Source organism: Panthera onca, chromosome A2, assembly GCF_046562875.1.
Source record: "Panthera onca isolate mPanOnc1 chromosome A2, mPanOnc1 haplotype 2, whole genome shotgun sequence".
NCBI classification, from domain to species: Eukaryota; Metazoa; Chordata; class Mammalia; order Carnivora; family Felidae; genus Panthera; species Panthera onca.
The window spans coordinates 45103254-45128807 of NC_138340.1; the positions used below are offsets into that span (position 1 = coordinate 45103254).

The 25554-nt window shown below is 38.3% G+C and overlaps 1 protein-coding gene across 5 annotated transcripts in view; it reads left to right on the forward strand.

Moving 5' to 3' along the window:
- The window catches only part of CNTN4 (contactin 4), an 898074-nt gene that overhangs the window by 822754 nt on the left and 49766 nt on the right, over positions 1–25554 (forward strand). For all 5 annotated transcript variants that reach the window (XM_078442806.2, XM_078442805.2, XM_078442809.2 and 2 more), the window contains one exon: positions 7705–7832. In XM_078442806.2, coding sequence (XP_078298932.2) covers positions 7705–7832 — 128 coding nt within the window. The remainder of the gene's footprint in view (positions 1–7704; positions 7833–25554) is intronic.

Consider the following 25554-nt stretch of genomic DNA (forward strand, 5'->3'; position numbering starts at 1 on the left):
GAGAGAGAGGGAGACACAGAATCGGAAGCAGGCTCCAGGCTCTGAGCCATCAGCCCAGAGCCCGACGTGACGTGGGGCTGGAAATCACGGATCGCGAGATCCTGACCTGAGCTCAAGTCGGACGCTTAACCGACTGAGCCACCCAGGCGCCCCTAACTATGCATGATTTTAAGTGATTTATTTTGTCCGTGTTCTAACACTATTAAAGATGACCTCGGGGCACCTGGGTGACTCAGTCATTTAAACATCCAACTTCGGCTCAGGTCAAGATCTCACAGTTTGTGAGTTTGAGCCCTACATTGAGCCCTGCACTGACAACTCAGAGCCTGGAGCCTGCTTCAGATCCTGTGTCTCCCTCTTTCTCTGTCCCTCCCCTGCTCACTCTCTCTCTCTCAAAAATAAATACATGTTAAAGAGGGCTTAAAAGTTAACAGAGGGTGCCTGGGTCTCTCAGTTGGTTAAGTGTCCAACTTCGGCTCAGGTCATGATCTCACAGTTTGTGGGTTCGAGCCCCACATCGGGCTCTGCGCTGATGGCTGTTTCAGATTCTGTGTTTCCCTCTCTCTCTGCCCCTCCCCTGCTTGTGCTCGCTCTCTCGCTCTCTCTCAAAAATAAATAAATAAACATGTTTAAAAAGTTAACAGTTTGAACCCTCCATTGTGTGGTTGAAAGGAAACTATTAATCCCCAATACCCTCCTTTGCAGGAGGGGAGAACTGATTTTCTCAGTTGTACCTTAAAGGGTTTTACTTACAAAGTGAGTGTTTCCAGACAGGTGAGGATGCGCCTCGTCTATCACCAGCAATTGGGCTTCCATTGCAGAACTGCTTTCAGAATCATGGGTCACCATTTGGGGATAACCCTTCTCTTTAGGGTGATGGAATATTGTGGAGTTGGCAGCTTTTGTCATCTGTTACTAAAGCCCCCAAAAAGAAAGGATCAGCATTTTTAAAGGTCCAGTGTCCCCAGACTGGTTTTGATTAATAGGACTGACAAGGTCAGCTCTTCAATGGCCATAACCCAGGGCCTCATATTAAGAAAGAAAGATTCAATTTATCTCATAATTCCAGATATGTTCCTATCCTCTGTGGATCTGAAATCTCTAAATGAAGTGGAGGAATAACTGCTTCTCTATGCAATGTGCAATTTACTGTGTTGTGAATTAGATGACCTTTTTTCATGTAGGGAAAATTAAGTCCTATGTCACATCTTTATTTTTACTACCTGCTGCTTTATCATTTTTGACTTTTCTCTGATACTATCAATGATTTAAAAGGAGCCTACAGGTAGGTCAGGGCTAACCTGTTCTAAGCCAGGAACAGATCTACATTTTCAATTCCTTTTATCTAACTCTATCACTATTCATGAGTATTAGAAGGAGCTCAAAGTTCATTATCAAGCTAATAGCTATGGGTCAGTCAATAGTCTGAAACAGGAAAACTGAAATGAAATGGAAACTTTGAAATCTCATCAAGAAATAAACGTAAAAATACAACTGTCCTTGGATTGGATTCAGGCACTATATTCATGGAAAAAATGAATATAGAAATATTAGTCAAAAAACTCTTTTTCTAAGTTGGTATAGAATCCAAATTGAAAGGAAGCAAGTATCTAAACATTTGTGTTGAGTTATATTTCAAATGTTTCTCACGTTAGTCTAAATTAGCACCCCAGGGACAAATGCTAGCTTTATGCTAATTACCCACTTACAAAAATCCCATAAATTCAAAGCAACAAGTCATTGTATACTTGTATACTTTATCTGCAGAAATAAATAGCAAAAAGTGTATGATACAGCTGTATATAAAAGAAGATCAGGTCACTTTTTTCAGACTCAGAAATACATGGTCATTCCTCTATAATTGAGTTAACCAGTCTTCTGGCAACAAATTCTAAAGAGGTAGCTGTCAACAAATCATCTGGTGAACTTATTCTCTCCTCTCCACTTTCACTACCACTATCTCCTGAACAAGTTCACTAATTTCTCTAAGATATTGGGATCTTCCAATTGCAAGGCATTAAAACCAAATTTCTGGTATCTTAAATTATTGCCTTGTGTAACTGGGGCATCCAAAGGAAGCTTCTGGCTTAGCCATGATCAGAAACAGGGGCTCAAAGAGGTCATAAGTTCTCTCCTCTCTCTCTCTCTCTCTCTCTCTCTCTCTCTCTCTCTCTGCCTCCTGGTCTCTGCTTGTCTTCACTTGACTTCCTTAAGTCATGCTTCCAGTGGTGGGTAGGATGACTGCTAACAGTTCTAGATTTCCATCTCCAAATGTAATCATTCAATAGAAAGAGATTGTTTCCTCAAATAGCTCCTGGTTTTGCTAGCATGCCTAGCCCTAAGCCAATCACTGCAGATGGGGGAACAGGGTCTCCTGATTGGCCAGGCCCTGGTCCTTGCCTATCTTTATACTGTGAATAGCATGGGAAACAGATTCCCTACCAGCAAACGCAGTGCCCTTCCTAGTATGCCTGTATAGAAATGTGTGTGTTACGGTATTTAACACATTGACATCATTTCTAGGTACGTAATTATCTAAGGTCTTTCTGCTTTATGTAGGCCTGGTGCACAGGAGGTGTTGAGTAGATATCTTTGAATAAATGAGTCCAATTTTTCATCCCCTTCTGTAACTACTTGATGTTGCCCACATGCTTCATTAAGCATAATAATGTTTTATAGGATTTCAGAAGGGCAGAACTACTTGGTAGTAGTCTTAGCCTTACCACAGTCCTTTGTTAATATCTGAAACAATGGATTTAGGAGGCTACAGAATTTTAGTTTACAGAATATTTGGCTAGTGCACTTACATGGCACATTTCAAGTGCCTGGCATTGGTGTCAGCACTGCATATCTTTATAACACCTTGGGAGATCGTTACTTTTATTATTCCATTATCTAAATAAGGACACTTACATACGAAGATAATAGTCACACAGTTCATAAGTGGCACGAGGCTGATTTGTGCTTAGACAGTGTAGTTTCAGAGTTTATGTTCTCAATCAGCACACTATATTGCTTGGATAAGAAGGTGGCTCGGGGCGCCTGGGTGGCTCAGTCGGTTAAGCGTCCAACTTCGGCTCAGGTCATGATCTCGCGGTCCGTGAGTTCGAGCCCCGCGTCGGGCTCTGGGCTGATGGCTCGGAGCCTGGAGCCTGCTTCCGATTCTGTGTTTCCCTCTCTCTCTGCCCCTCCCCCGTTCATGCTGTGTCTCTCTCTGTCTCAAAAATAAATAAACGTTAAAAAAAAAAAAAATTTAAAAAAAAAAAAAAAGAAGGTGGTTCAATCTCCCAAAATTCCATGTTATATCCACATTTGGATTATAGCTAGGAAAAATAAACAGTCACAGCAATAGGATATAATTTAATGACAGATACTAAAATTTACTCCTTCTACAAATTATCTCCCTCACTCACCTTTTCCATTGTCCAGAGTTTAAGTCTTGGAGGCTTAGTTCTTACCTCTTTGTTAAAAAAAAAAAAAAAATGAGGCATGGGGGGATATTAAAACACTTAACCAATGTCAGGCACTGAAATATTAAAAATGAGTAGTTAGTTTGTCAAAATTACTTTGTCATTTAACAAAGCTTAAAGGAAATTGGATAAGGAAGCTTTGAGTATAAGGGGCAAAGAGAGCCTTGAGAAAGATTGTGTAGAGCTAGCTGGGTCCCATAGCTGGATAGCAACAATATGTTGGGTGCCTTTTATATCCATTGGGTGCAATGGATATACCATCATTAAGGATTCAGGGATGCAAAGGACAGTGGGAAATGGGAAAAAACATTTATACAGCACTTTACAATTAATAGAACCTTTCTCGTATCTCATTGTAGAAGATAATCATCATAGTAACCAGTGACATTAAAAGAAGAAAAACTAGGGTGCCTGGGTGGCTCAGTTGGTTGAGCCTCTGACTTTGGCTCAGGTCACGATCTCACATCTCATGAGTTCAAGCCCCGCGTCAGGCTATGTGCTGACAGCTCAGAGCCTGGAGCCTGCTTCGGATTTTGTGTCTCCCTCTCTCTCTGCCCCTAACCCACTCGCATTCTGTCTCTGTTTCTCTCAAAAATAAAATAAACATTAAAAAAAGAAGAAGAAGAAAAACTGATGTAGACCAGTAGCTCTCTATTGGGAATGATTTTTGCCCCCCATGGAACATTTACCCATATTTGGAGATATCTTTGATTGTCACAACTTGGGAAGAGAGGCAGAACGACTAGAATGCAGTGTGTATGGGATAAAGATAGTGCTAAATATCCTTCCAGGACAAAGAATTATGTGCTCTAAAATGTCATTAGTGCCAAGGCTAAGAAACCTTAGCTTGGACATAAGTAATTGGGTCAGGTCATATACTTAGCAAGAATCAGAGTCAAGGCTAAGACCAGGTGATCTGATGACAAACTCTTGTTTTCTTATTCATATCCTGTTGGCATTAAACAGTATGATACAGGCAGTGGTTTTAGGTTTTTGGAAATTACCACTTGAAATGGTAAAGTTATTAACAGGCCTTTGTGCTTTGAAAGAGTCACCTCACCCCTTAGTGTTTAATATGCTCCAGACGTATGTTACCTCATGGAAGATGACTCCATGTCCAAAACACAAATGTCACCTTCCTTACTGAGATGTTCTATGTTGGCATTTCACAATTTCCAGAGAATCGTTTTATAAATAGGAGTATGATTAACTCATTTAAAGCTATTTTTGTGATTATTGAGGGAATTAGGATTTAATCACCACTCTATTTTTATCAGTACATCTGCTCTTGGGCTAATGGGTTATCATATGATCTTTATTGAGCAACTGTTATGTGTGTATTATGGTGTGAATGAATAAAGGGCCTCCTTGTCTGCCTCTTATATATTGATTTGGGAGGACTCAGTTCATTTGTGTATTGACCTCAGTTTGTCAGATATAGTAGTTGGAGTGCAAAAAGCAGGCTGACTTAATTACTATATTAAGGAAAAGTATGTTCAGAGAATGTCCCATTTTTCCCATATGCACAAAAAACTAAGTAGGAGGACAGTTTTAAAGACGAAAGAATAACAGCAACAAAACGACTGCCTAGTACATACCAGGAAATGTGCTAGAAATCCCACTGACCTTATCTTACCTAATTCTTGCCTCTGATCACACAGGTAGAGCTGACAGCACTGGAATTAGAACACCCATCCTTCTGATTCCAACATCCTATATAGGGTGCGTCTGCCTTCATACCTTCTTATCAGCCTGAGAGTCAGCAGGAAATCTGTAGCTGCTCCATCCCTAAGGGCCTTCATGAAAAGTATATAGAGCATTTTCAAACCAGTATATTTTAATCTTCACCTGTGGTTTTAAAATGACTAACCAAAAATTCTATTAAGTGAAGCTGTGACCAATCTAGACCCCTTGTTTCAAATATTTGTAAAGAACTCTATTAGGGCTAGCACGAGTGCACAGTGGTTTAGCCACTCTGAATTCTTATAACATTACTGATTTTTTTTCCTAGGATATTTATTTATTTACTTATTCACTCGGTCACTTAGCAGATACTTACAAGGCATCTACTACAGGTTATCCTAGGCACTAGTTCCTAGAGGTTAAGTCATAAGATAAACACAGTCTTTGCCCACAGAGAAGCTCATGTGCCATGTGGTAAGATAGCTAACAAGTAAGCAAGACTTCTAGATTGTGTTTGAGATGAAGAAAAAAAGTGGCTGCAAAAAAAGAGAATAACAAAATAAAACAAATCCACTTTAGAGATATGAGTCTGTAAGAAAAGAGCTGCCTCTGAGTTGAGGTCATGAGAGGGTGAGAAGGTGGTAGCTATGTCCTGGTGTAAAGGTAGGCAGAGCAGCAGATAGAAAGGCCCTGAGGTGGGAAAGGGTCCCAGGCGCTCTAGGGACTTTCAGAAGGCCAGTGTGCCTATAGTTCATTGAAGGATAGAAAGATTGGAATGAAATCAAGTAGGCAAGAGAAAGGCAAAGGCCAGATCCTTCTGGGTTATAGAACAGAATTTATTCTGAGTGCACTGGGGTGCAAAGAAGGATCTTTAAGCCTGAGAGAAGATGTAATCTGATCTATATTTTAAAAGATCACCTGATCACTGACTGAAGAATAATAATACATCTGAGGGGCAAGAGTAAAAACAGCAAATCATATAAGAGGCTGTTTTGATAGAGTAGATGAGAAGGGGGAAGCAGAAGAGATAGAAATGGGTGAATTTGAAGGATAAACTGGAGGTTCAGCAGACATTTACCTTGAATGGGCCACCTGTGTACATTTTTTTTAGTTCTCTGACTGGTGTCCCAGCCAGGCTACGTGTCCTGTTCATCTCTGCACCTTCCTCTGCTGCTTAGTTCTGTTGAAAACAGGGTTCTCTACAATCTTTCCTGTTTCAGTTTTGTGTCTCTCAGTGAATGTGTTTCCTTCTCAGGTGGTAGATATTTGTCACAAATTGTGGGCCCTGAGATGTGCCATCCCCATTTGCTATTCTGCCATTGTCATACCATCTTGTGGGATATTTTAATTTATTTTTAATTCAGTTCTTGCATTTCATTAAAAATGTATTGCCTGACATATTTCAGCAAATATGCCTAATAATAGCTCATTTAAGTTTAAGCCACTCATCTAGAAGAAAATATTTTTTAAGTTAATTAATTAATTAATTAATTTGATGTTTATTTATTTTTGAAGCAGAGGAGACAGAGCGTGAGTAGGGGAGGGCCAGAGAGAGAGAGGGAGACACAGAATCTGAAGCAGGCTCCAGGCTCTGAGCTGTCAGCCCAGAGCCTGACACAGGGCTCAAAACCACAAGCTGTGAGAGCATGACCCAAGCTGAAGTCAGACACTTAACCCACTGAGCTACCCCAGGTGCCCCTTAAGTTTGAGAGAGAGTGTGCATGCACGCATGCTAGCAGGAGAGGGGAGGGAGAGGGAGAGGGAGAGGGAGAGGGAGAGAGAGAGAGAGAGAGAGAGAGAGAGAGAGAGAGAAAATCCCAAGTAGACTCTGGGCTAGTGCAGAGCCTGATGTGGGGCTCAATCTCACAAACCACAAGATCATGACCTGAGCGGAAATCAAGAGTCTGACGCTTAACCAATTGAGCCACCCAGGCACCCTTAGAAGAAAACATTTTCAATGAAAATGAAGTGGCTAATCAAGAGATTTTTTTTCTTATACCTCAGCTGTTTAAAGACTAACATGAAGGGTGCCTGGGTGGCTCAGTTGGTTAAGCGTCCGACTCTTGATTTCAGCTCAGGTCATGATCTTATGGTTTTGTAGGTTGAAGCCCCGCATCGGGCTCTGTGCTAACAGCATGGAGCCTGCTTGGGATTCTCTGTCTCCCTTTCTCTCTGCCCTTTCCCAACTCACACTGTCTCTGTGTCTCAAAACTTAAAAAAATAAATAAATAAAGACTAATGGTGATCTACAATAAGCCTTCCCTATGCATAATGTGGTTAGAGATGCCGAAGACAGAGAATGGTTACAACCTATCTAATGTTTCTAATTTATTCCAACAGAATGTTGGGATCATTTTACCAAGATAAGTGTTAAAAGTGCTAAATAAGTCATATATCCTAATTATATTTATGTGTCTATAGATAAATACCCTAAATAAAGATGAGGCTATCAAGTGATATAGCCATGAGTTAGAGTTTGAAAGATGACGGAAATAATTTTCAGTTAGTCATATGAGTTAAACTTACCATTTTTGGTTTGTTTTAATTTCAGAATTACCATTTCTGAAGATGGAAGCCTCAGAATTGTCAATGTGACTAAGTCAGATGCTGGAAGTTATACCTGTGTAGCCACTAACCATTTTGGAACTGCTAGCAGTACTGGAAACTTGGTAGTAAAAGGTAATGACTAACCCAGAGAACACATACACTGATATACATGTTTTCATTTCTAGTATTGCCATCTCGGGTGTCAGGATGGCTGAGTGGTCTAGGGAGCCAGATTCTAATATTGCTATCTATAGAAGTGGCATCATTCATTTTAACATGTACAGATATTACTGTGTTGCTAAATTAATACATCATGCCAAACATGATATGATTAATGATTCTTAGAGAACTGTTGGTAATGAATATGATTGAAAGGCTATCTTATTTCAGCATCATCCAATACAATTTTGAGAATTACAGCCATTGTATCCATTATACTATTGTAACTAATGTTATCTTCAATCCTTTAATTAAATTTCTTTCAAGTCTCTGTAGATTTGAAATTCATGTCTAGGAACACTGTGCTAACAAATTAAAAACCCATGACTCAAATACTATTTTTAGCCAACATTGTTTAAACAATGACATTGGCTATTTTTAAAAGAGCTACTCTGGTTATTCAGAGATATGGATATGGATTATTATACCAATAAAGGGCTTTGATCACCTCTGTGCTTTTTTAGTCACCCTGCCAACCCTCTCAGTTTTGAGGAAATAAAATTTTCCACATAACCTTAGTCTGGGTGCTTTGTAGTATATGACACAAATTCCTTTATGCCCTTAGCACAGTACATGATATGAGTCTATTCTATCACCCGATTGATGGGATGGGCTGAAAGTACTAAATTGCAAAGTATGAGATTTTAATTTACATTTTATTTGCATTTCTATTATTTCATGGCTTATAGAGTCATAGAATTTTTGAGTTGAAAGGATCTCGGCAATGGATGATCTGACTGGGGAAGATAAGGCTCAGGTTGGTGACTTTCTCAAGGTCACCAGTAGTGGAAGAGGAGTGTTAATCCAGGACACCTGTACTAGGAAATATTTTTAATTCTGTTTTCTTTTTCTATAATATGTTTTTATAAAATAGATATTTTTGTATAATAGATATAGATGGGTCACATCATATTATTTCCTTCTTCCTCTTTGTTGCTCCTTCTGTGAAGTAAGATAGCCTAAGAAAAATAAAAATATCTCTCTATCTATCTAAATTGTAATTTAAAGAAGAAAGATAAGGGGCGCCTGGGTGGCTCAGTCGGTTGAGCGGCCGACTTCAGCTCAGGTCAGGATCTCGCGGTCCGTGAGTTCGAGCCCCGCGTCAGGCTCTGTGCTGACAGCTCAGAGCCTGGAGCCTGTTTCGGATTCTGTGTCTCCCTCTCTCTGACCCTCCCCTGTTCATGCTCTGTCTCCCTCTGTCTGAAAAATAAATAAACATTAAAAAAAAAAGAAGAAGAAAGATAACAACTATCTAATTGCCTATTTTGGGGTCATTGGAAATTGGAAAGATACTACCATTTAGAGAAGGCTTTTTATTCAAAACATACTTATCTAGTACACAGAAAAACTGGAAGACCAAGAGTCAGAAGTAAATCTGTATTTAGATTAACTCCACTATTTCAGTCTGTAAATTAATCACTCAGAGCAATAGCATGGGTATAGACTATGTGTGCACTTGGTTTCACAGGGCAAAGAGAAAAAGAGGTTAGATAATATTTGTAAATCAAAATTCCAGCTAGAGGTCTTTGCTAATTTATGGCTTTCTCAGCTGCAGAAGGAAACAGTGATCAGCTAGGACCAAGAGGAATCCCAAGGTTTCAGAGCTGGTTAATGGCAGAGCTGGGACCTAATTATAGATTATTTGCTAGTTATAGAGATACAAGAGAGTACTAGGCAGTAGTCTTAGGTAGTGATTAAGAGACTGGGCTTACAGGCAGAGAGATCTGGCTTTGAATCTCATTTTTCTCACTTACTAGCTCTGTGACCTTGGACTACATAATTAACCTGTGTTGGGATAATAGCAGTGCCGACTTCTTAGAGTTGTTTTGATGACTGTGATAATCCATGTTAAGTGCTTAACATAATGTTTGGCACTCAGGAAATATTAGTGGTTGTTTTGTTGTTGTAGCTTATATTTGAATAAAATGGCTGCACATATATTCTGAATCTTGTTGAAATGAACATGTTTGAAGTTGCCACCACCAGCCCATTAGAGTAATTAGCAAAGAGAACTGCTGAACCTGCCATCAAAAACATGCCCGAGAATGTGAAAGATTATAAACACCTAAGGCTAGAAACTACTTTTTGCTGTTCTATATTGCTGTTTTGGGATGTTTTTATATGTGGTTACAAGTTATGTCCTGTGTTTGATAAGCCTTGATTTCCTTGGTTTCAAGATGGTGGACAGAAAGGAGTGTCCTGTATTTCCCATTAGAGTTCATATTCCAGCCATACAACCAGTCCCAGGACACTCCATCCCCATCCATCCAGATGGTTCTCTGATGCTTGTCTTGTGCCAAATCACGGCACAAAACTTGCCAATAAACCAGTTATGAAATATGCCATATCCACCCCATGTTTGGGGTGGATATAAATGTTGCTGAGGTAGGAACATCCACCTTTTTAAAGAGATTAAATACTTTATTTCTAGACTTCTCCTTAAATGCAAATGGTGATTCCCCAAGTATAGTGTAAGAGACAGTTTTAGACTTCATACTTTCACTGTTTTTTGTTTTTTGTTTTTTTTCAATAATTTGTTTCTTACAATGTGTATTAGGAAAATACTAGTTTTCCGTTCATGGCAATGATTAAAAAAAAAACAAACCTCCTTTTAAAATATGTTTAAGTAAAGGGATGCCTGGGTGGCTCAGTCGGTTAAGCATCTGACTCTTGATTTTGGCTCGGATCATGATCTCACGGTACATGAGTTCAAACCCTGCATAGGGCTCTGTGCTGACAGTGCAGAGCCTGCTTGGAATTCTCTCTCTCTTCCTCTCTCTGCCCCTCCCCTGCTCCTGCTCTCTCTCTCTATCTCAAAATAAATAAAAATTAAAAAAAAATAAAATGTATTTAAGTAAAGAAGTGAGCCAGTATAAAGAAAAATGTTAAGTATGTGTTATTATTATGAGACAATACATAAAATCATAAAGATGGGATATGAAGATTGGGAAAGATGGTACATTGGCATTTTACAGGATAGTTTTAGCGGACTTAAGGAAAGGATTTAGAGGGACACATGACAGGATCAATACCTGTTTTGCTGAGGCACATGGAACACTTAAGAACTAAAATGTCCTGATATAGGGGGGAACGAAAAAGACTGTGGCAGGAAGAGCCTGGTAGCCTGTGAAAGTGGAAGGCCAAGATCTGTAGGTATGAGCCCTGGGGTCATTGGCTCTCTGCCAGGGGGAGTTCGTTTGTTTAAAAGCCACACTCTTTCTGGGCTTGGCTGGTGGTGCTCCATTGCAGTCGGTTTTTCTGCAGAGGTTCTCTGCTTCTTTTATTGTTCTTATAGGTGAGAAGGGGGAAAAAAAGAAATATGAGTTTTATCTGGTCCATATGTTCACAGAAGTTAGCAATCCTGTTACTTTAGGTAAGGTCAGAAGGTATTTGAGAGAACATTTATCTCCCGTTGCTTGGTTCTGACTCCCATTAGCATTAATGGGAAGTACATGTGTGTGCATAGGGGCATCCAGACCACCAGGTCGCTGTGAAGGACATTAACATAAACCGAGAAATGCAATTTAGAAATCTGCCCCATAAAGCACGATAAAGGCAGAGAAAACCATTCTGAACTCCATGTGAACTGTGCCAAGTACTGAATCGCACATCATAATGCTTCAGCCCTGTACCTTTAATGTAAATGTAACAGTTTAGCCTGAAATATGACTGAGCGCTGTATTTTAATTCAATTTTGAGGTCTACAAAGGGACTAATTTATCAGAGAAGGTGTTCTCTAACCTTAAAATGTGCTTGTATTCGTTTTGATCTCCTCATACGTAGGATTAAAACACCGTGAAGGTCAGACATCAGAACACATCTTCCCTAACCTTTTTATAATAATTCTGTCATTAACAATGCTTTTAAAATCCAATTCTCTTTCTCCTCACCCCCACCACTGTGTTTTCAAGGGAGGCCGGAGATAGTGTCAAACACAGGGTCAGTAAGTAAGCGGGTGGGGGAGAAGGAAGGGATAAATCCACTACAGCAGGTACAGGAGGTTTAAAATAAATCTCTGGCTGGCAACCATAAAATGGATAAATATTCAGATTATGCATGAGCAGGCTTCCAAACTGCAGAATTCTGACAGGTGCCCAGGGGGCTCTTGATTATCATCCCATCATCTGAATTTCTAAATTTTACTGATATTATTTTTTAAGCTAGTTATAGTATATTTGGGATTTGGTTTGCTGTTTAATTTTAAACAAGAACAGTTCTCATGTCAGACCCCTGAATCCTACCAGAAAGCATAATATTTGACCTTTCAACCAAGATGAGCTTTAGCAATTGTCGACATCATTAAAAACTATACAGAGGGCAGGCTGCATTTGCATGCAATATTGTACTTACTAATTCATTTTTATCTCTGTAGCAGAGTAAAAGGCATGCCGTTTCGCATGATACAGTGTCTTTGCTGTACAGGTTTCATATGAGAGATATTTTTAAGTAGCACTCTAAAGAAGGGCAACTTAGCGTATTTGTCTTCAATGTAGTTCAGCAAGATAACTATGGTTATAGCAACCCTAGCTCCTATTGACAACCTCCAGGCATGAAAATGAAGTGCAAGGCTCTAAGCTGTGGATGTTATTATCATAGTTATCTTGCTGAACCACAACCAAAATGACCTTGAGTAAGTCTACAGCTGGTGATTCCAGACTATACTTTGAGAAGCTCTGTCCTACATCAAAGAACTTTGCATATGCCGCATCGCAAGTGAAAGTTCATTAGAATGCTTAGCAGAAATATAGATTTCCAGTGCCCTAACCTAATAAATCTAAGTCTTTAGGGATAAAGAAAAAAAACATTTTTAATAAGCACCCTACTTGATCTTGATATATATGCTATATTTTCAGGGGTTGGCAAATGATGGCCCATGGGCCAAAGCCAGCTATCTGTTTTTGTACAGCCCAGGAGCTAAGAATGGTTTCTACGTGTTTCACTGGATGAAAAAAATTCAAAAGAATAATAACAATTTCACACATGTGAAAATGTTATGAAATTCATATTTCAGAGTCTGTAAATAAGGTTTCAGTGGAAGACAGCCATGTCATTTGTTTACATATTGACTGTGGTTATTTTTACACAACTGCAGAATTGAACAATCATGACGAAAACCATATAATATATAACTGCCTACATACTTTTCTCAATTTTGCCTCTTAGCCAGCAAAACCTAAAATATTTGTTATTTGGCCCTTTCCAGGAAAAAAAAAAAAAAACTTACTGATCCTTTCTTTTATGAGTTTTTTATTTCCCTAGACAGATCTTCAATACTTGGTCTGAGGTATAGCCTTGCCAGGTTATGCAGTACTGGGAATTTTGACATCCCCTTGAGTCTGATTACAAGCTAAAATTGGTGGGGTTAGTTCTTTCACAAGACCTTAACCTTACCCCAGTATCAAAAGGGTTGACCTAGTACTTGGATATAAGTTAAAAATCCAGAGAGGCAATTGGATCATTGATTGAGAGAGAGGAGAAAAAAACCCTTGGAAGACACTAGAACAATGTATTCGATCTGATTCTCAAGGAATGAGAAGGCCTCACACTGATGGAACCAGACAATTAGGCCAGGGAGAGTCCTAAAGCACAAAATGTGTCAACTGGGGTTTATCAAGATACTTATCTCTTCCTGAACTTTTCACTGTCACCAGCCTAAATCATTTGAACTGTTTCACATTTAGTTTACCCATGTCTCTGGCTGCAGGTTGTTCTTTTACTAATAATTTGTTTTTTTCTTTTTAAGGTGCCCTCTATACACGTTTTACCCTGTTTTCATCTGAATTTTAAAATATTTCTTAATAGATCAAGAAATAAAATAATTTTTAAAAATTAAAAATAAATAAAAACACTTATTTTTGTTTTCCAGATTACATTTTTTTTCTAGTCAGTGCACAGAATTACTTTCATAATAAAAAAAAAATTGAACTTTAACTATCTTTGATAGAAAAAAGATTCTCAGTAGAATTTAACTAAGACCTCAAATACTTGGGCGCACCTGGGTGGCTCAGTCATGTAAGCATCGGGTTTTACCTCAGGTCATGATCTCGTACTTTGTGGGTTCGAGCCCCGGGTTGGGCTCTGTACTGACAGCTTAGAGCCTGAAGCCTGCTTCAGATTCTGTCTCCCTCTCTTTCTTCCCCTCCCCGGCTGGTGCTCTGTCTCTATCTCACAAAAAGAAATAAATGTTAGAAAATTAAAAAAAAAAAGACCTCAAATACTTGTAACAAGAAAATTCTCATTTTCCATTCCTGCAAAGGGAAGACGCTTCTGTGGCTTAATGAACATTTAGTTGATGCTTTCATTCCCAGAATGTTCAATGTCCAACCCGTCAAGAATTTATTTACATTTAGAAGAAAAGATGTTATCAAACACATACATATAACAGAAAGGAAATTCTTACCAACACCAATGAGTTTCTACAACATTTCTACAATATTCCATGTAAAATACATCTGTTTTTAACTGTATGACATTGAGAAATATCAACCTATCCATGCATACCATGACTGACACAATAATGTAGAGTCTTTTCACTTGGAACCTTTTTTGAAAATGAGTTTGAAACAGCCCACATCTTCTATGTAAAATTATTCAAGGCTTTATCCATATTTGACTGGGGATCAATCAGAAATCAGTAACCAGCAATGACATTTGGCTGCTAACCCACAACAAAAGCTTTTAACATTGGGCCCTTATAACAGAATACATTTCAACCTAATTAAGTGTCTTCCACTGGAACCAATTATTTCTAGGCAATAATTAAGGGTCTTTCTAATAGGATTAACACGAATTTTGACCCAAGGCACCCAGAGTAGGAAAAGTTTGTTGTTAGAAGTGCTAAATGCTAATTATGTTAGGTCCCCTGGTGGAAGGACAATGGCCAGAGTATTTCAATACTAGATCCTGTTAGATATGGAGACCTGCCACAGTGGAGTTGGCAACAGTTAAGTAAGATAGGAGAATCCTAAAGAAAAGTTAGATAAGTGTGCCTCTTGTTCCTCCTGTGTTCACAGAGCATGACATAACCTGGAACTCTTTATACCAAGACATGAAGCCAAGACCTTGATGAAACAGTGTAATATTTCCCCTGACATTCCTGTGAGCCCTAATGAGGGCCACATGGACGTAGCAAATAGTGTGCCTTTAGCAATATTAATCATGGATAGAATGATTCCCCTTTTGCCCAATACTTTCTGTAAAAGATCTTCTCACGTTTTGTAATGCTAAGATTTAATTTTATTAAGATTGCATACCGTGACAGTCTACTCCGACTGCATCCTGCCATCATTTCTTTATCTTTGGTCTTCTTCATCCTAGGAAGTAATCCCGTAACTCTTGTGTTCCTATGCCAACTCTGCCCTTTCATAGGAAGGCATCTATGCCTAGGCAGGCTTCACATTCTTGCTTTTGATATAAAAGACACACTGCAGGCCAAGATTTTGAATAAAATTTCAATCTTACTAGATTGCTAATAAGAAAAACGCAAATGTAAGCACAAGTGTGATAGGATTTTTTACATATGAAATTGGCAAAAGATAAACATCAAGAAAACCTTTTGTTCATGAGAGTGTGGACAGTACTCATACACTCACTATAAGTAGGAATGTAAACTAGAAGAGACACCGTAGAGAGAAGATAACATTGAAAAGTGCAATCTCGGGGCGCCTGGGTGGCTTGGTTAGTTAAGCATCCAACTTCAGCTCAGGTCATGATCTCACGGTCCGTGAGTTCAAGCCCCGCGTTGGGCTCTGTGCTGACCGCCCAGAGCCTGCAGCCTGTTTCAGATTCTGAGTCTCCCTCTCTCTCTGCCCCTCCCCTGTTTATGCTCTGTCTCTGTCTCAAAAATAAATAAATAAACCTTAAAAAAAAAAAAAAAAAAGTGCAATCTCCGTGGCTTGGGAATTCCATTTCTGGGTATCTGCTCTAGAGGAAATTATACATGTTCTGAGGTACACTTGCAAAGATGTTCATTACATTGTTTGTAATGACAAGGGAAAAATACACAAACAAATTAAAGAATAATACATGTGGTATTATTTCATATAATGCATGTAATATGATTTAATATAAAATTAGTAACAGGAAATCATACCATATAATATTTAAACATAAAAATACATGTTCAGGATAAAAATTAACTCATGGTATTTGTGAGAGAAGGGATCTGGAGAAAGGATATATGAAAGGATTTAACCTATATTGGCAATATTTTACTTGGGTAAAATTTTCATGTATATTCAGAGGGGAAAAGGCTGTAAAAAATGTTAGAGACTGCTGATTCTAGAAATGGGAATATGAGTACTGCTGATTTGTTTTTGTTAGTCATCTATGTATAATATCTCAAATTAAAAAGAAATGCCAGGTCAGAATTCTTGTGCATGGTAAGATATCACAGTCAAAATCATTCAGATAGTGGATCCAACTTTCTATCTCTCCTCCTGATATTACAGAATAGATAAAAACCTTATTGCTAATGATATTTAACCTTTTTAATCCAAAATTGTCTTTTAAAGAAAAATCTCTACTGTAGAATGAAATAAATGGTTTAGTTCCTAATGAATACTCAGCAATCAAAATAAATAAAACAAACAAACAATAAAGGCAAACAGAATATGACTCTTTGGCTTCATTAAATGTGAAGCACATAATTAATTTCTTTTCCGGCAATTCAAAGAGACTTGTGTTGTTCTGATTCAGTTTAATTGAACTTATTACCACAAGCAGATAATAAGAAGAATATTGAAGATATCCATCTGGCTTGCACTGAAAACCTCACATGTTTCATTCTTCATGGCTGTCATAGGCCGTACTAATTGCCTCATTTCAGCTCTTTTACAATCAGTATGATTTAGCTATTAATGTGATAAAATTCTTACTCGAGAGGAAGTTGATATTAAAAAGCATAGATCTCTGGCCTACCTCTGCTACCACTACTGAACCCATCCCCAGCATTATTAAAGTTATATATTTTTCAAATACATAAATAAAAGTCCGTCTCTTTCTTGTGCATATCTTTTTAGGTTACATCTGTCATCTTATATCTTGCCATAGAGCTGTTTCCCGCTGAAGGAAAGAAATGGTTTATGTTGAGCTTTTCAGTTCATAAAATGTTTAAAGATCAATGTGGTTTGTTTTCAGCTGTGGTATGTTTTCTTTTTTATAATTTCCAAAGCTGAAATGGATTTTAAATGGCTAATTGTGTAGTAAATTAAAAGGAAAGTAAAATCAAACACTTTTATCTTCTGTTCCTAAATATCAGAACTTCCTGTGGTTTGTCATGAAGACTGGTTGGTTTTATATGGACAAGCTGTCCCAGAAGCAGAAGGGTGTGTGTGTGTGTGTATGTGTGTATGTTAAATCATCCATCTCCTTTTATTTTAGAGATGGTCCCATGGGGGAAGCCAGCATTTGGTCCCAATTCCAAAAAGGAAAGTTTGGTCTATTACAAACCCTGAACCAGAAAAGAGATGTGTCAGAAAAATTCATGAGTGATTCTCACCTTCGTTTCTTGGCATTTGTTTTCTGTACCAGAGGCAGGAGGGGGTTTTGCTGTCCCAAAGGAGTAGCGCCACCAAACCATAATTGAATTTCTCTGGCTGTCATAGGCAATCAAATCTAAGAAAACCTCCCAAAAGACTGTAGGCTTTTAGGTTAAATACAGAATCTGACCAGGATGAAGGCAAGTTAATTAACATTTCCATCATTTCTCTCTGATTTACTCTAGCAAGATTCACTTCTAAAAGGTTAAAATGGTTGTCTCTTCTATGCAGCCATTTGAAGAGCCAGAAGTAGGTTACTAGCTATGGAAGAAGAAATGTAAGCAGAACACTTAGAGCAACAGTGGCTTTTTACATGGTCTTCTAGCAGTTCGATAATCACTGTGCAAAAGTGCAAGACATGTTATTAAATGAGGATTAACAATATCCACTTTGAAAGCTTCCCATACTAGAAAACATGTCACCTATTGCCATATTAACTCCCCCCTTCTGTCTCTTCAGAAGTAGAACTGCTTATAAATGTAAGTCAAGCTTCAATTTTTCCAAGAAGAGTAAGATCGACAGGGTCTAATCAGAAGTGCCTTCTCTTTCATATCTATTTTCATAAGGCTTACCCACATGTCTTGTGACATATATCTGTCTCTGTTGGCTTTGTCTACAACACAAAATAGCTGGTCACAATGCTGTTGGCACTAGTGCTTCTTAATGGGTAAGGCAAAGAAAAATTAAATTATACAGACCAGTATAGTTGATGAGAAGACAATCTGATACAGTCCAAATATGAGAGAACAGTGAAAAGCTACAAATCACATACTTGTCACCCTCCCTCTGTGACACCACGGGCAACAGGCCACAAGCATCAGAATTGCCTATTGGTTTTTTTTAAATAAATGCACATTCTTGAACTCTCCCCTGCTCTGATGAACAAAAATCTCCAAAGGTGCAACCCAGGAATTTCCATTTTTAGTAAGTTCTCCGGGGAATGCCTGGCTACAAACCTAAGAGCTCACAGTCTAAGAGTAGATACTGATAGGCAAAGAGATAGAGCTTTGTTGAAAGTATAGAAGGAACAGAAAGGAAGGAATGAAGAGGGGATTCACTGAGGGGATAAAAGTGATAATTGAACTGGGAACTAAGAAATGAATAAGAGCTCACCAGTTATGAAATATAAAGGTAATATCAGGCAAAAAAATTTTATCTAGTAGCCAAAGGCATAAAAGTTCCCAGCATGTTTAGGGAAAAACCAGTGAAAAGATGAAATGAGAACATGTCCAGAAAGGAGGCCCCTGAAACAATCTTGGCCATATTTCAGGAACTGTGGGCAATAGAGAGGCAAATATTTTGATTTTCTTTTTAATGGAAAGAAAACACATTCCATTAACTATACATATATGATCTTGACCCTAACTTCATGGGAAATTTTACATCTTCTAAGAGGATTTAGAAAGAAAAGTAGTTATCACAGCATAGGATGTTTTAAATACTTTTTTAAGTATGTGATAATCCATGATATTTGTAGAAATATTAGAAAAAAGTTAATCTCATTCCGAGAGATCCAATTAAATATTTTTTTACGTTCTTTTACAGAATTACATCTAGGGGTGTGTGTGTGTGTGTGTGTGTGTGTGTGTGTGTGTGTTTAAATCTATATTTGACCCTTGAACAATGCAAGGATTAGGGCTACCAACTTCTGTGCAGTCAAAAATCCAAATATAAGTTTGACTCCCCCAAAACTTAACTACTAATAGCTTACTGGTTTGTGTTTTGTTGTTTTTTTTTTTTTTTTTACTAATACCCTACTCTTGACAGAAAGCCTTACCAATGACATAAACAGTCATTTAATACATATTTTGTATGTTGTAGGTATTATATAATGTATTCTTACAATAAAGTAATCTAGAAAAAAGAAAATGCTATTAAAAAATAATAAGAGGAAATACATTTACTGGATTGTACTGTGTCAAAAAAATCTGTAAATAGACCCATGCAGTTCACTCATGTTGTTCAAGGGCCAATTGTGTATCTATCTGTCTGCAAATCTGTTAACAGATATACTCATACAAAAAGGTCCTGCTATGGGTACCAGGTTGGCTCAGTGGGTTGAGTGTCAGACTCTTGATTTTGGCTCAGGTTATGATCTCACAGTTCATGGAATTGAACCCTGTGTAGGGCTCTGTACAGACGCCTCAGAGCCTGTTTGGAATTCTCTCTCTCTCTTTCTCTCTCTCTCTCTCTGCTCCTCCCCACTTACTCTATCTCTTTCTCTCTCTCAAAATAAATAAAACTTTTGGGAGGAAAAAGATCCTACTATACACACAGGGGAGAGGCGGAAAGCAAGAGAGAGACACAGAATCTGAAGCAGGCTCCAGTCTCTGAGCTGTCAGCACAGAGCCTGATGTGGGGCTTAAACTCGTGAACCGGGAGATCATGACCTGAGCCAAAGTCAGACACTTGACTGATTGAGCCACCCAGGAGCCCCCTCCTACTGAAATTTCTTATCAGTGACACATGATGTTACCAATCATATCCTGATCACATGAATTATTAGAGAATAGATAAAATGACAGAATCAGTATTCGAAATTACCATATAAGATAATCATATGAACCAAATGTAACAAGCCTAATTTAATAGTGGCAAATGTAAAGATTTATACTTGGCTCCCAAAATCAGGAAGAGAGAGAGAAGTTTTAGGTTATGCTGTGTGTTTAAAGTTTTAGTTGACTGTAAGATCATTGCTGAGTCGGCAATATTCTACATTGTTTTGAGGCAAATTAGATCTATAATTAATAGAGTATCCAAAATAAGAGAGGGGGAAAAACTACAGTAACACTGATGAAAATACTGGGAAAGGACTATGTTTTTATTTCTAGACTGACAATAAAAATTTGAAATCAGCCTAGAGGAGGACAGCTGGGGTGATGGTAGGAGGTACAGCTAAAGGAACTGGGAGTGGTGAGGCCAAAGAAGAAGACCTGTGGAGGGTGGATGAGAGGAATGGTCAGTGTTTTCAAACATTTGAAGAGCTAGCACACTCTATGTGACGTCAAAAGGCAGTACCAGAATAGATGGGTGGTAAGCATTAGAGCAAATGATATTTTTTTGTGTGTTCAATAAAAAGGAAAAAGTTCAAATACTTACACCATGCAAAAGATGAAACTCGTGATTTTTCCATTATTGATAATGATCACTACCAGACTGGACATGTGCCCTAGGGAGACAGTGCAGAAAGTATGCAGCCATCAGATGGAAGCATGTGGTCTGAGTGGCCTGTAAGGGGCATTTTCAAGTAATGTTAACGTACCGGCAGCCTACTTGGATGACTTTGTAAACACTGACCCATATGAACCTCCCAACTCTGAAATGTTCTCACTCTGCAATTTTGTAGTTTTAAAAACTTATTTCTGCCCTATGTGTCTTTCTACCCCTGAGCAAAGCATGCCCCGAGGTTGAATTCTATCATGTTGACTTAATGTTCTTATTGCAGAATCTCTCTGAATTTTTTTCTCCCAGTCTGAATTTATTCATAATCAGCAATGCAGTATGGGTTGAAAACATTATTATGCTAATTATGGATAGTGTGTTCCTAAAACAGAGTCCAGTAAAGGAATCTTTTTTCTATTATATGTTGGAATTTGAGGGAGTTCAATAAATAATACTTTTATCTATTGACTGAGGTTGAAAGCCACTGAGAGGTAAGTCAAGATGCTGAGGCAGATGGCAGCTGAATGTCAGCTTTATCATGATAGAGCTGATGGAAGGGAATGTGGCTAGATACATAGCAATGGCAGGCTCCCTAATGCTGAATTCCAGGTTTGATAGACTTGCACCACTACGAAACGTATAGAATGGGAGAATCAACCCACTATATGTGTTTATTTCACACTTCCAGGAGAAAGAATGGCACAGAGCCAGGAATTCTTCCCCCACCCCCAGACTCACCATTGGATGAGATGGGGGGTGGTCAGGAGAGAAGGGTGGTAGGAAGGATCAGCAGTATTCAAATGTCAGCTATAGCCACAGGTTACAAAGTGTTGGCTAATTTGACTTGAAACCACAGTTTTATTTTGTTTGTCTGTGAATCAGGGTGCCCTTAGAGTGGGGAGGCATGTACTCTCAAAACTGACCCCAGCCCTCGTTGTTCCTTATTGTCTTATATCTCTGGATCACACATGATACTGCCAGGCCCTCTTTGAACTTCTGACTTAACGCTATTAAGTGGGTCTCATCATTCTGTGGAAAAGGCCACTCTTTTGATTATTTTCAACTACTAACTTATTAAGTAGATATAAGTTGAATATGATGGGGATATGAGAAGAAGATTGTAAAAGGGAATGTTTCAAATCTTTCTGTGTGTAATTCTGCCCATGATTCTTTTTCGGATCTGCATTTTACTCCCACGTCTGTACCATGAGATTATCAGGGTGAATAGAAACTCAGTTATCTGAATGGACACAGTCTTCTCAGGAGCAGCCAGTGGTTAATTGGGACAAGAAAACACAAGTCATTATCTTTGAGAAATCTGAAGCAAATTGAGGCAGGTTGTCACCTCTTACCAGGAAACAAATTAGTCCTGTCTTTAAAAAGACTCTGCTGACTGGGGATTCCTGTCAACTGCCACAGAAATAAGGAGAATGTGGATTAATGGTACTAAATAGTGGTCATGAAACACCCAGAAACCCATTTTCTTATTTTCATGAATATTTCTAATTGATTTGACTAGTGTGTTTGACAAAATTTGTGCTAAGTTTTAGCTGCAGAAAATCAGGGTGCCATCCTTCAGCTGAAAGCATTAGTATACCAGTCTGTTTGGAAGAAGCTCTGTGTATAAAGGAAAAACCATAAATTATAAACAAAATAGCTCTTTCCCTTAGCTAACTAACATTTTAGACTCCCTGCCCACCTGGGGGTGATTGTAGCACAAAGAGAGAGAGAGAGAGAGAGAGAGAGAGAGAGAGAGAGAGAGAGAGAAAGAGAAATAATAAAACACTAACACCATGCTGGGTTATAAAGGTTGTGAATAATATAAAACTTGAGAAGATATGACCTACTTTTTCTGAATTGTGTGAATATGGGAATGATTGCAGTCTAGTGGAAAAAACAGTGAGCTGAGTTTCTGCCATCCTGGGTTCTGGTCCCAGCTCTGTTACCAGCCAACTGTGGGACATTAAGCAGTGTCACTACTAAATATGATTCCAGACTCCAGTTTTCTTACCTATAAAATGAAGAGCCTTGAACAGAGAGAGTTAAGACCTCTTGCAGTTTTAAAGTTCTATGGTTTCATAAAGTAATACTTAGTTGGAATAAAGCCTGAAAGTCCTCTAAATTCCAGGGTGTTTTTTTTTTCTCAACAACAACAACAAAATCTTTCCAAAGGTACTGTAACTCAGGCTCCCAAAGGAAATGAAATGATGTCTTCCATGTGCAGGAGATTTGAATTGTATGAGCATTTATTTTACATGAATTCAGTGTATGATCCCTGAAGGAAAGAGAAGAATTACAATTTAAGTGGTGTAGACAGTTTTACCAAGCAGTTGATCCGTAAGTACTTATGAGATAAGGATCTGAAAGGACACTGGGCTCAGTGCACCACATTCGTCATGTACTTCTTAAAATATGATCATCTTGCCACACTGAATGGGATTCTAGTGTTTGATGACATGTTGATTTTACAATATGGCCACCAAACACAAGCCAGCCACTTCAAGTGGCTGATAGCCAAAGAAAGAGCTGGAGATAAACTGGCACATTTGGATACCATATTGATTCTAAGGTGGTAACTTCCTGTGGGATTTTTAGGGCAATTTTCAGTATTTCCCTTAAAAAGTTTGACTTTAAAACTGAGCCCTATATAGATATATCAGAAAGCATTTAAAACTTGTACACGAATGTTCATAGCAGTATTACTGTTAACAGCCAAAAGTGAAATCAACCCAAATGACCATTAGCTGATGAATGGATAAACCAAATGTGGTCTTTCCATACAATGGACTATTATTCATCCTTAAAAAGAAGTAAAAAACTGATAAATCCCAACGATACATAAATGAACCTTGAAAACATGATGCTCAATGGAAGCCAGACACAAAAGGCTACAAATTGTATGATTTCATTTATATGAAATGTCTACCACAGGCAACTTCATAGAAATGGCAAGTAGATTAGCTGTTGTCAGGGGATGAATGGAAGAGAGAATTGGGACTGACTCATAAATAGTACCACGTTTCTTTTTGAGGTCATGGAATATTATGAACTTAGATAGTGGTGATGGTTGTGCAAATAATAAATATGCAAAACCTACTAAATTGGATATTTTAAAAGGGTGAATTTTTGCTGTGTGAATTATATCTCAATATAAAAAGAAAAAAATAAGTAGTGATCTTTTTGTACTATAAAAAGAAGAAAGATAAAGAAAAGGAAGGAATAAAGTGAATTTTCCAGCTGTGATCCAGGAATCATAATTTCTAGAGCTTGACACATTCTTAAGGATCATCATCTTAATGATTCTCACTTAGGGGCTTCTCCTGATCCCAAATCTACTGTGATAACAGCCCTCCATCTACTCCCAAAGACATTGTTAGGCAACAGTGCCACCATAAGTCTTCCCTTCTGTAACCTCATAGACTCTTGGCACCCTTCTTCTCAATTCCTGTGACAACATGTCAGATATTAAGAGCATAGTATTTGAATAGAGAGGATTTCTGGTACATCCAATATAATCCATTTGTTCCCTTCTCTACTAATACATTGTAGGGGGAATACTGTGGGCTTTGCAGGTAAACAAACCAGGTTCAAATCCGAAATTCACTTAAAAGCTGTTCAAAGTAAACTTTTGTAATATGGGTATAACAGAACCTATTACATAGGCTTTTGGGGAAAACTAAACTAGAGAATGTATTTACATTAATTAGTATATATCTGAGTTCAAATTTTTATTTCCTTCTCTTTCTCTGGCTACTCTTCAAAGCCCACCAATTGAGAGCTCCATATTCTATAAACTGCCATATTCGATAAACATCTTATCTATGCCATTGCGTATTTGGCTTCAGGAATAAAGTCTTTTTGCCACGCTGTTTCTATCTTACCCTCTTAGTTAGTTAGAAAATTAAATCAGATGGTGCTTTAAAGTACTTGGTACAGTATTTGTCCATGTGGTAAGTGTAGTATAAATGTTAAGTACTGTTATTGTATGGACTGGTAATTCAAGGTGTGAAACCTCTAGAAAGTCTTCTGTGAAATTCTCTAAGCGACTCTACAGCAGTAGCAAGCATTGCTGACTGTGTCACTAGGTTGAATTAATTACCTGCCATCTTTGTGAGACACAAGGAGAAGAAGCCATGTGTTGGGCTCTGGATAATAGAAATCTCACCAGTTCCATTGACCAAGACAAGCCTTAGTGCCAGGGTACTGCTCCAACTGTGCTGAGATAACCTTCATCTTAGCCTATGTGGCTTCTCAGCCTGGGTGATCTTGACCAAAATTCACAATTTCTCTGAGCCTCAGTATTTTTATGTAGGAAGTAAGGCACATCAGCTTCATTTATTTATGTATTTATATGTTTTCTATTTTTCTTGTTTTTTGGCCAATGGGCTTTCATAATGTATATGCCTCCACAATTAGGGTGTGTTTCTGTGTGTGTGTATGTGTGTGTGTACATGTGTATATGAGTGTATTTTTGTCTTTCATATTGTATTCATACTATTATTATAGTAGTATGTATCCAAGATAAGACCAAATAGCCTGTGCCTCCTTCTATTGTACCATGTTGCCTTCCAAAGGAGTTCAGCAAATTTTTATTTTTAGAGTAACAGCTGAGAAAATTAATGTTAACAGGCCAGGGAAAAATAGAGGTTCTCAGTGGGGCACAGTGAAAGGGGTATGGGCTTTGCTGTACTACAGCTTGGATTCGTATACCAACTCTAGCCCTTCTGAGCAGCTCTGTGATCTGGGGCAAATTAATTTTTAGGAGTTTGGATTTCCTCCTCTATAAAATGGAAAGCCCCATGTGTTGCAAGGATTAGAATTTTCTCTGTAAAGCACCATTCTCTCTGTAAATGCCTCTGGCATTGAGTAGGTACCTTTAAATGATATTCAATATCATCATGCTTCTCTTCCTTTCACTGCCTGCCCTTCCCCAT